The sequence below is a fragment of the Pipistrellus hanaki genome (assembly GCF_964339955.1).
Source record: "Pipistrellus hanaki genome assembly, chromosome: 6".
NCBI classification, from domain to species: domain Eukaryota; kingdom Metazoa; phylum Chordata; class Mammalia; order Chiroptera; family Vespertilionidae; genus Pipistrellus; species Pipistrellus hanaki.
The window spans coordinates 54,722,185-54,734,835 of NC_140508.1; the positions used below are offsets into that span (position 1 = coordinate 54,722,185).

General features: G+C 33.9%; 1 protein-coding gene across 1 annotated transcript in view; it reads right to left on the bottom strand.

Annotated features, from left to right (window-relative positions):
* Window positions 1–744: 744 nt before the first annotated feature.
* MIB1 (MIB E3 ubiquitin protein ligase 1) overlaps window positions 745–12,651 on the bottom strand; it is a 91,037-nt gene continuing 79,130 nt past the window's right edge. Inside the window, exons 18-21 of the mRNA XM_084888082.1 lie at window positions 12,338–12,416; window positions 10,562–10,675; window positions 9,261–9,361; window positions 745–7,149 (exon numbers count right to left, since the gene is read on the bottom strand). Coding sequence (XP_084744208.1) covers window positions 7,009–7,149; window positions 9,261–9,361; window positions 10,562–10,675; window positions 12,338–12,416 — 435 coding nt within the window. The 3' untranslated portion in view covers window positions 745–7,008. The remainder of the gene's footprint in view (window positions 7,150–9,260; window positions 9,362–10,561; window positions 10,676–12,337; window positions 12,417–12,651) is intronic.

The following is a 12,651-nucleotide window of genomic DNA, read 5'->3' on the forward strand; positions in this document are numbered from 1 at the left end:
TAGAGCAGCGACTTTTAAACTTTTCATCTCATGGCACAAATTACTAAAATTTTGCTCCATACCAGAAAGTATATTTGTTGCCCATGTGACCAAAAAACTGATTAATTTTGATTCATTCACATTGGATGGCTACTGTTGTGTTGGTTGTTCTCATTTTTTTATTTGACAATCTAGGGAAAAGAGGTCAGTGCCCTCACTAGTCAGGAATTGCATACAGCACCGGTTGAAAATCTCTGGATTAGATAGCATTAGTGCACAGGCAGCATGGCCTAACAGTCTCATTGATACTCATTGTCTTAGCCATTGATGGTCTCTGTCCTGTTCTTGTCTTATACTTAGAGGTGTATTTTTTTTTTTTTTTTTTTTTGGTCCTAACAAAATATAGTAGTAAAAATGAGTTTATCAACTAGTTTTGTTATAAATGAAAAAAAAAACAACTAGTATTACAGAATTGTACACCTGAAACCCATATAAATTTAGGAACCAATATCACCCCAATAAGTTCAATAAAAAATGAAATAAAGGGAAAAACTATTAGCCAACTGATCATTCTTCAGCAATGAACATATCTGACATCATTTCTGATGTTCTACTTTCACCAATACACTTATTCTAGCTCATAAATGCCTACAATGATCTGTAATACACCATTTAAAAGTTATCAATGTCAGTAAATTTGGGGAATTCCACACTATAAAACTAAAAAACAAGCTATGAATAACTGTCAATGATAAAAAATATATATATAAGTCGAATTTTCTACAATGGCTTTATTTTTAAAACCTATACAGTTTCAATTAATAAAATACTGCCACAAAATATCTAATTATACAGCAACAGAAAAACAAAAATACAGTTAGAGGTTATCCAAAACTAAATTCACAATTTTGAAGATGAAATACATGTTTTTTCAAATAAACAATTTAAAGATTGTTTCAGACAGCTTTCCTCTTAAACGTCCGAGAGAGACATGCTCAATCTTTTGAACTCAAACTAGACAACCTCTCAATAACTTCACAATTGCTTCTATTAACATGAGAAGCTTAAAATAATTAAAATAATCCTCAAGCCACTCAATAACTAATTTAGTTACAAAATTTACTTGGCTACTCTTGAAAATGAAATCTATATCTGAATTGTGAAGAGGAACAAACTTTTTATAGAAAAAGTTGAGTCCTCCTAAGTAATTGATTTATTTTCTATTAAATGATCCTATTCAGACTACTTTCACAATATATCTTAATCCTGAAAGAGTTCGAGGTGTTAAAATACGAAAAGCTTCTTTGGCCCTTTGGATAGAGGTACCTTATATGTAAACAACTGTAATGAGAGCCTTCTGCATGTGGACACTGTGTCTTACTGAGTTGGAGATGTGTGTCCTTGTTTCTGAAAGACAGAGAAATTCATTTCCTTATAATAAAAGAGTTGATAGATACTGAGATTTATTTTCAAATGCCTTATCAAAATTCTATAAAGAACAGGTTCAAACGATCAGAGGAAAGCATTCCATAATGATATTACATCATAGGTTTTATTAATGGTAAATGTTTGCATTTATTTTTAAAAGCTTAGCTCTTGCTAAGCACCTTAAAAAAAAAAAAAAAAGCTAATAAGCAAGAATCATTTGCCATACAAAAACTATATTCACAAACTAGACTTTAAATTTAATCAAGTGAAAGCTAAAAACCACTGGAAAAAATACAACGCAAAACTCTGCTGAGTCAACTCAATTGCTTTCTCTAACTGAATATACAGTATTTAGGATGATACAAGCATGCTGAACTTAAAAGTAATGTTGTGGATTCAATCTAAGCAAGACTGGCAGTAAGACTGGCATATCGACAAGCAATTCCTGATTTCCACTCCCAGCCCCAAACATTTCTTTAAACTGAAATCACTTGAACAAAAGGTTTCTTTTTCATTTGAGAGGAAGATCATCTGTGTTTGCCAAACAGGTCCTCATTTCATATTAAAATGGCAAACTGAGCCCTATTTCCTCTTCCCAGAGGCTAATTATACATGGCTTTGCATAATGACTTAACATAGAACTACTCTTCTGGTAACAGTGTGGTGGCCATAAACAATCAGTTAAAAAAAAAAACACAAAAAAAAACTATTAAGTGCAAATCTAAAAGAATTCCTTTAAAGAATTACCCAAACCTAGCACACACACAGTATCGCTATTACACAAGCTTAAGCAATACAACCTATAAACATGTGTAGGATAGACACACACACACTATGCCTTCTATAAAGTTTTAGTAGTGTTGCCAAGTTAATAATTCTTTCAAGGCACTGAAGAATTGTGTAGATGAATTTTCCAAAATATAATTACCAATTGCTTCAACTGTTAAAAAGCCCTGAGTCAGAACTTTCAATAGCTTCCTAACATTATAGATTTCGGCCAAAATGGCACATTATTTACTTTATAGAAAATTATAAGACTAGTTTTGCTTTTTGGAGGAAAGAAGTCATGTTTAAGAAACAAAATCAAACAGACTGTAAGGAAAAGTAAGCTATCGGCACTATTATCTTTCTTACACATTTTATGCCAGGTGTGAATTCAACTTGTGGTTATGAAATTAAGTGCCAAATTGACGTGGCAAGTCACCTTTTCTGTACCTGCTCCTTAAATCCTCAACTAAAAATTTCAATTTTAACCTCGGGTTTCCATCTCCTCCTTAGTCACAAATACGGATAAATGCTGGAAAAAATAATATTCTGACAGAAAAGGAGATAGAAAATGCTAATGTAGCAACTTACAATTTTAACTCATCACCTAGTTCATATTTTAATGCTCATTTCACCCACTGTTAACCATTTATCAGTAAACTGAGGTTCAATCTAAAGAGTCCCCCTCACTGTAGCAAAGCAATGTACACATGAGACGGCATCGAATAGTTTTTCCTCAAATTTAATGTTTTAAAGAAGTACAATTGTAATTACTAATACTATTATAGTTTTATATATATGTTAAAGTTCCAAGACTATATATGACTACTAAGTAATATCAGTAAGCATTCCTATCATAATAGTCAAGCAAATAAAATTGCTTTTTGAGAAGAAAAAAAATTTTGAAACAATTACATGTAGACTTAAAGACAACTTACATTTTCAACAAGGCACACATAATTGTGAAAATCTTTTACCTTCCCAATTTAGTACAAGTTCAAAGCTTAACTAATTCTAATGTTTAAAATGTGTTTCTTTCCTCTGGTTCAAAATGAATTCACATACCCTTCCAATTAACAGACTTTTAAAACCTACTCAATTAGGACTGTTGATAATTGTAGGGGAGGGGAAGTTCTGTCATCCCCCAAATTTTAGAAACTCGATGTTTACCAAGACTTTAGATCTTGCAAGCACTAACAATTAAGATAATTCAGGCATTTCTTTTTATATTCAATCAAAATTCTACTCCAGTTGGGGGAGGAGGAGGAGTTTGTGTTTTAATGGGTATATAGTGTCACTTTTTCAAGATGTGATTGTTTCACAACAATCTGAATTTACTTAACACTAGTGAACTGTACCCTAGAAAATGGTTAAGATGGTAAATTTCATGTTGTTTTACCATAAAGAAATGCAAAAACTTCGATTCCAAAGTTCGATTTTTACACAAATTATTACTATAAAATACTTTAGACATTCCGAGAAGGTAAGTGCTTTTCCTCTTGCATTTTTTTTTAAAGCAAGCTGTATCAAAGCCTATAATTTCCAAAGCAATTGTCAATTAAACTATACTGGAAACTGGTTGAAAGGCCCTTTCTATTATTCAATTAAATGCACTCTCTCCACTTACTGCTTTAATAAAATCTACATGATCCCCTTTTCTCTTTAATTCAAACACTTGACTTTTTTAATTTTTTTTATTTTTTATTTTTTTTTACTTTGGCAAACCCTACTGTCTTCCCTATTCTACCCCATCACCAAATCTCTTAGTTCATTAATTTAACTAATTCCTAGTCCAAAAGGGTCCAAACTTGATAATAAACAAAAACGACAACGGGGCAACACAGATTAGAGAGTGTATTTCTATCATGTAAAAATGAAGCAAGCTTTGAAATTTGAATTGGATAAATCTTAAGCAACATGCATTTCAATATGCTAGAATAGTCTTATAGGCTAAAGCCATCAAATATAAAATTTAAGAATTCAACATTATCAATTAATTTTATACCTCAGTAGCTAGCTGGCCAATTTGCAATGTTTAAAATTAATAACCAAGCATAATTTAGCCAACTAAACTAAACACTTGTCTAAAATAATATTCCTATACTAACACAAAATGATCTTTTCTTGAAAAATGATCTTGCTCCCAACAAAATTAAATATGAATATAGTAGAAGCAGTAACAATGTTAAATTATGTGAAGAACACAATTGGAATAGCACCACCATCTGCTAAGTTGTATGTTTTGGGTATCAAAGCTGACAATCTTAGAAGAATAAAGCAGGTAGAGAAAATCCAATATCACTTGATAACTCTTATAAAACATTAGGAAATGCTATCAATACATTTGGATCCCTCTTTGTCTATAGATTACTTCAAATATATGACTGTATGATAAATTCTTTATGTGCTAAGGTGCTGACCATTTTTTTCAATGTTGTATATCTAACCCCTGAAGCCCAATATATTTTTTAATGAATGCATATTAGTTTTGTTTGTTTTTTTTAAATGATTCCAGGAAAAGTAAAAGCTCTTTGAGGCGTAAGATGAAGAGATGATAATGAGAAGGAAACACACCTAACTGGGAAAGTACTGCTAAACAACATATATAATAAGAGGGAGCAGTTTCACAGTTAGAGGAAAGTCACGTAAATTCCTATTCTCTTTCATGATCCCCAAATAAATTTTAAAAATTTTTCAGGTGGCTGAAAATGTGAATAAAGAAACATTTTCTATTTGTTAAGTAAATTTTAAAGTGGTACAAATACAGAAAATCACAAGTGCATAGCACTATAATTATATGACTCCCTTTTGTAATAGTTTGTTATTATATTTTTAATATGGTGGGAATAAACAAATCTGGAAGATAAAATTGCCTTTTAGGAATATAAGTTTTAGCACTGCAGCTCAGAAGACAAATAAAAGGGATTTAAGTAGAGCTCTAGACCACAAAACCCTCTGGTTGGCCAAACTATGCATGCGTCAGCCAGGTGTTCTCTCTCACCAGCAGATCTACTGGGAAAGAGAGGGGTGGCCCCGGGCAAGGAAGAAAAGGAAATCCTGACTTACACGGTCTTCAAATCTAAAAGAGCAGAGTATGTCTCTTTAGGTGAACATTATCAGTCAGATGTTTTATCATTTTATAACTTCAAAATATGGCTTGAAAATAGTCTCAGTGGCCCTTTATTAGATAACTGAGTAGAATAAATAAATTTTCAAATGTAAATTTATAAAAATTTAATCATTCTGAATGATGTTACTCAGCTAAACACAGATATGGAATTACCAAGACTATAAAATCAGCCAGCAAAGCTCACCAGTGTTTTCTCCAGCATTTGCAATGGCACAAGCCATTAAATAATCAAAAACATGATGCTATAAAGGCTAGAGACTTTATACTTTCAAGGTTAGTTGTTGTAGCAGGAAAAAAAAAAAGACTTAAGAATCAGATTCAAAGGGGGGGAAAACTACCAAAAAGATAACTACACTTAGGAGTAAGCTTACACACAATATTTAGTAGACACTATTGTAAACAGCTGGTATCTTAATAATCTAGCAGCAATGAACCCCAAAACTCTTATTTATGTGTATACTCATCCTAGATAAGATTACTCATTCAAAGGAGAGAAAATGATTAGAAGCTCTAAAGTCAAAGTTTAAGTTAAAAAATTTTATGGGTAACCAGACACATTTCTGGTCCTAGTTATTCTTTGTAAAGTAAGTATTTATTTTTAGGTTATTTACTATGTCTTGGGTATTGTTGGTAGTTTAAATAATGTCCTTGTCAATAGGCATAAAGAGAGACTATGTTCTTTATAGGAAGCCTCACTGAAGAGAGAATGGAAGCAAGACTAGAATCAGTATCACTGTCAGAATTAACAGACACGGAGAAGAAAAGACTGCTACCTTTGGGCAATGCATTATCCTTCTCAGCTCACTAGGCTATTGCTGTTGAGCATATCAGAAAGGTTGAATCAAACTTCAGAGACTATTCAGGGTATTATTGTTTCACTGGACAGATCAAACCTGGATAAGTAACCACAAGGAAAACTGAGGTATACTTTTCACAGGCATTTTTTTAAAGGCTTACTGAACAGAACAGTGTATAATGAACATAAGAACGAGAATCATTAACAGCAGTTTGATTGAATAATTTTCCTCCCTTCAGTTCCCCACTGTAATTTTTCCTTTTCATGTCTACCCGTCATTTTAACACTGGCAACTAGATTCAAGTTTCCTTCCCCCTTTAAATTTAGAAAATAAGCTAAATGCAAAGCCATTATTCTTTCATTCTATGCTTTCATTTACTCTAAGAATTCAGAAACAATCATTTGGATAACTTTATGTTACTTAAAAAGAATTCTCTTTAATATTCCCCATATGTGACAAAATAGTTTGACTTGCCCCTTTCATTTGATGCAGAACTTTTCTGAGTACCTGTGTCAACTCACTGTATCAAATCATGATAAACTGAAGGATAGCAGGTTATAACAAAATGTATTTTCTGAGGTCTCACAAATTTATAAAAAGATCTTTAAAGGATTTTTCCTCCTTCATAGATTTTCCCCTTAGCCAAAAGTAAGTTATCTATTAAGTACATAAATTTGATGTTTCAAATTAAAAAAAACACACATAAAACCAAACAAAACAAAAAACACACAACTTCAAACACTGTTTTGTAGAGTTTTGTTCTGGTACATTTACAGTTTAATTATACTCTAGTAAAGAAACTATAATATTAAAAATTAATTCATTAGAACCTCCAACTATAATAGTTTAAAGGCTTACTAAGATCTCATGACCAAATACCTTAGCTAACAAAACACACTGAGTTTCTCGTTAATACAAAAGAATCCTTCGTTCAATAGCCTTGCGACAGATTGGACATTCACTCATTCGGTCTCCACAGAGTTGGCACGTTCCATGGCCACAGAGGAAAATCATATTCTTTAGACGATCCAAACACACTGGGCACATTGTCTGGATGGGAGATAATAAATAAAATAATAAATGCTGAGACGTTTTATATTTTGAAAGTGTAACATGTGACAACTCTGTAACATCATTTTCTTTTATTGTTTTAGTCAAATAATCTTTCGTTGCTTAGAACTTTTTTTTTTTTTAATATACTTTATTGATTTTTTACAGAGAGGAACGGAGAGCGATAGAAAGTTAGAAACATAGATGAGAGAGAAACATCGATCAGCTGCCTCCTGCACACCCCCCACTGGGGATGTGCCCGCAACCAAGGCACATGCCCTTGACCGGAATCAAACCCGAGACCCTTCAGTCCGCAGGCCGACGCTCTATCCACTGAGCCAAACCGGTTTTGGCAAGAGAGCCAAATTTCTTTTTAACGCCACTTCAAAATAGACTCGCCCAGGCCGTGGTATTTTGTGGAAGAGCCACACTTAAGGGGTCAAAGAGCCGCATGTGGCTCGTGAGCCACAGTTTGCCAACCCCACGGGTCGTAAGAAATAACAGCTCAGACGAAGCCAGTTTGGCTCAGTGGTAGAAGGGTCCCAGGTTCGATTCCGGCCAAGGGCATGTACATTGGTTGCGGGGACATCCCCGGTAGGGGGTGTGTAGGAGGCAGCTGGTCGATGTTTCTCTCTCATCGACATTTCTAGCTCTCTATCTCTCTCCCTTCCTCTCTGTAAAAAATCAATAAAATAAAAATAAAATAAAATAACAGCTCAATCCTTTGAATTAAATCAGATGTAATTATTGAGTCAAATAGTAAGGTTGGGGAGGAAAAAAACTTTCTTACCTATGCTTACAAATTTTAGCTATTCTTTTATTTTTGCTTTTATTAAATACTGAGTAGATATAAGAGCATTTCTGTTTGTATGTATCTATAATAATAAAAACATAATATGCAAATTGACCCAATGGCTGAACAGAACGACTGTCCTTCCAGACTACCTTCCGGAAGAAGCAGGGGCTGCAAGGGCAGAGACAGCCAGGGCTGCGAAGGCCTACTCTTGCACGAATTTCATGCATCGGAGCTCTAGTAAAATATAAAGAATATGACCACCATGCAGCTTAAAACATGAAACACTATCTTTTATTTTTAAGCCCTTCTACACATCTTCCCCAATCCTTTCCATCTACTCCTCAGATAACTATTCTGAGTTTTACCTTTATCTTTCCCTTGCTTCTCATTATGGTGTGTGTGTATGTGTGTGTGTGTGTGTGTGTGTGTGTGTGTTTGTGTGTGTATTTTGGAAGTATACCATCTATACATAAATGCGCACAACTCCTATGTGTACAGTTTTTGTTGTTTTTTAAATTATATTTTTATTGATTTCAGAAAGGAAAGAAGAGAGATAGAAACATCAATGATAAGAGAATCATTGATTGACTGCCTCCTACATGCCCACACCAGGGACCAAGCCCACAACCCAGGAATGTGTCTTGACTGAGAATCGAACGGTGACTTCCTGGTTCATAAGTCAATGTTCAACCACTGAGACATGCCGGCTGGGCATAACTGAACAGTTTAATGCAAGTTCACAAACTCATAAAATGCATGTAATTGATAGTTAAAGCAAGAAGTGGAGTATCACTCCTCTAGAAACTTCTTTTATGCCTCCTCTCAGACATCCCAGACAAGAAAACCACTTCCCATGATTTTAAACACCATCTGAATGATTATCCAAGTTTGCATCCCCAAACATATTTTGTTTAGTTTTATTAGATAAATGACAAATTTCTCCATGTTTTTACTAAATGACATTCCTCCCAGCATTGTGAGTTATGGCTGCTACATATTCTGCCTAAACACTCTGACAGTTTTTAACACTAAGTTTTTCCCACAGTCTGAGAGGTAGCAAAAGATACCTCATAGTGGTTTTAATTTTCATTTCTTAATTAATAACATGGTTTAGCATTTTTTCATGTTTATGGTCATTTGTGTGTTTCCTATTTTGGAAACCTTTCAATCAGGTTTTACCTGCTGCAAATATTCAAATAGTACAAGTGATACATTAATATGAACCATGCCTATTATAGGAAACACTACTGGTTTTATAGAAAAATATGAAATGCCACTCTCAGGATCATTTTTATCATGCAGAAAGCCTTATTACCTGCTCCTTAATGTCCTGCAACTGCTGCTGCAACTTCTGCACATCTGCGTTGACATTCGTATTATCTTTGTCCTTTTGTAACACTGGGATATTTCCACTTGCTATAATAGAGATAAAAAAATCTAATGTTATGACTGTTTTGACACAGTAATGATTTTTCATTTCTAAAATCATTACTGTTTTATTAAAAACACAAGATTATTATTAGAATCCTCTTTACATGTGGACAATAGATACAGTAGTGATATTCATGCTATACTCCCTCACTTATAATCTTCAAAAAGAAATAGGTTTATATATCAATTTCAGATTTTATTTAACACAGCTAACCCAGACTTTCGGGTTTTCCAAGGCTCTGCTTGCTTTCTTTGACAAGTTCACAAGTACATTTTATACTCACTTTCCCTGTTCCTGCACTGTATGAACCCAAGAAGACAAGCAATTATTTTAGACAATCCTAGCAGCAAGCTATCTTTCTTTTAATCCCAACTCTACTTATTGTTAGTGATCTGAGATGAGGAACTCCATGAAAGAAAGGCCATGATCCATGGCCTACTAAAAGGGGGGAAATTTTTTATTTCATTTTTCCTGCTCTCTAGATTCTTGGTCTTTAACTCTAGTTAATCTATTCCTGGGATTATATTCTGCTTTACTGGTGATAAAGACAAAAGTCCTGGGCAGAAGTAGTTACACTAATGTTTTCCTCATCTGTACACAGACCAAAGAAATCAAAGATACCATCCAGCTTATAGTAATGCAAAGATGAAAAACATTTTTACATAGCCATACTATTGAAAAGGTTAAAGATAAATAATTTACTTTTCAATTTTCATCTTTCCACTTGTTCACTAGAATATACTTCAGTTTACCTACAGTTATTCTGTCCAAATTATTATTATTCCATAAAATACTCAAATACTCTAGGTAAACCTGCTAGATATAGGATGAGGCTAATACTTCAGTAAACTAAAAAAAATAATTTGTAATATGATGATCCCCCAAGATACACTAAACTTCATCTTTAAAATAGATAGCAAATTTTTTTTAAGCAAGCATACAATAATACTCTTTCTATTACATTGAAAGCATCTTAAAAGGGTAATGTTTAAAGTTCTGTAATCATAGCACAAGCTAGAAAATTTTTAGGTTTCTAGTAATGCAGCAAGAACAAAACCCTACCTGTTCCTCTGTAAATTTGAGTCATAGATCTTACGTTTTACAAGACCACAGTGTCCTATACATGAGAAGATATGTTCAGGGAAGTCCCAACAAGATGGATAATGGGTAAGAAATCCACTTACAGATATCATCAGTAGCATCTTCTGAACTTTTACCTCCACAACACATAATAAAAGGCACTCTTCGTTCAACCACTGCCCGACACTGCACACACTTTTTCATTAGATTAGCACAGTCTGGAAAATAACAACAGGACACTTCTTACAAAAAGAGAAAATGATTAAGAAAAGGGTTGCCTTTTTCTGCTCATTCTTATAAAACACATCCTGCAGGCCAAACCCGACCAGTAGACTATTTTTGTAAATAAAGATTTTTTTAAAATATATTTTATTGATTTTTTACAGAGAAGAAGGGAGAGGGATAGAGTTAGAAACATCGATCAGCTGTCTCCTGCATCTCCTGCACACCCCTACTGGGGATGTGCTGGCAGCCAAGGTACATGCCCTTGACCAGAATCAAGCCTGGGACCCTTCAGTCCACAGGCCAACGCTCTATCCACTGAGCCAAACCAGTCAGGGCTGTAAATAAAGTTTTAATGGAAAATAGTCCAACCCATTCATTAACATAGTCTATGGCTGCTTTGGCAATAAAATGGCAGAGTTGGGTGGTTGAAAAGAGAAACTACATAGCCCACAAATCAAAAATATTTATCATTTAACCTTTTGCAGAAAAAAATTTGCTAACTTCTACACTATGAAAACTTAAATAGCTTGAGCTCTTGTAAGCAGAATTATCTTTCTACATGCACTCTGACCACTGATCATAGGCATTATACCAGTCTTTGGTAAACAGAAACAATTACTTGTAGCAAAATGCTACAGTATAAAAACTTAATCCTTTCTTTAGTTGATGAACTGCATATCAGAATGAAAAAGGCTAAAGCAAATCTAGGTTACTGAGATTTATTTACCATGAAATTTGTATATTATGTTAGATATATTAAACTCAATACCTATTGAGTTAACTATTTTTTAAGAGGAGTTGCCATGCTTTTACTTTGGGCCCATTTAACTAAGGTATAATTTATTAAATGTGTTTAAAATCCTTCGTTGACAAATGTAAAAAAGCAAAGGGGAGATAATATGAATACTGAAAAAGCGTATGAACTTGAAAAGAACAAAGGGGATATATAAAGGCAAAGTTTAAAACATCTCTTAAACTTAAATATTATCCTCATGAAGCACATTGTCAAACACAAGGCCCGCGGGCCAAATCCAGCCCGCCAGGCCTTGCAATGTGGCCCGCACCTCGCTGTCATCACTGCACTCCGCTGTCAGTTTATGACATTGTCAGTTTATGACTGTTCAGTAAACCATTCGGCCCGCGATTTAGGCTGGATTTTAGATTTTGGCCCCTTCTCTGATTGAGTTCGACACCCCTATTGAAGGAAAGATTTTTATAGGTTCTCTTGACAAAGAGGTTAAATTAAAAATGGCTAAGAAGGCCAGAAATTACAACCCCAAATACTGATGTGGGTATTGGGGAAATTATGCAAGAAAAGCAACATTAAGGTGAAGACAAATGAAGATGTGTTAATTTTATATGTGAGAAAGGGATAGACAAAATGTTTCAACATTCATTTTTAGAAATAAATTTCTATTGCGTGTGAGAAGTGATCATTTTGTGCTAAAACAAATAAAATCAAAATTTGACATAGTGAAACCCAGCATAGTCTTCTTTAAGGCTCAGGAGCAAGGAGGAAGATAGGTGGCATTTTGGTTGAAAGAAAGAAACAGAAGGTACTAGCAGCCCACCAACTTTGTTGTTCATAAGTTATCAAAAAATGTGTTTCATTTTCTATTTTTATAGGCTGAGAAAGTTTTGTATAAGCTACTTACTTTCACAAGCACACATGTGTCCACATGGTTGAAAAAGAACAGCTGCTTTCTTGTCTGAGCATACCACACATTCTTCAATCTACAAAAATGAAGTAACACAGCAGAAGGGTGAGCATCTACAGATAAAACTCTAAGTTTCTTTTGTATACAAATATATTTCCTCTGTAAGGAAAAAACTCTGGGCATGCAAAATTTAATACATACTTCTCTGTCCTCTACTCTCTTGGTTTCTCATTTTCCCTGTTTAGCAGGTTCTATCTCCACTTTATTCTTCCCACCTGTCCTAAAGGATGATATAAAAAAAACTCAATTTC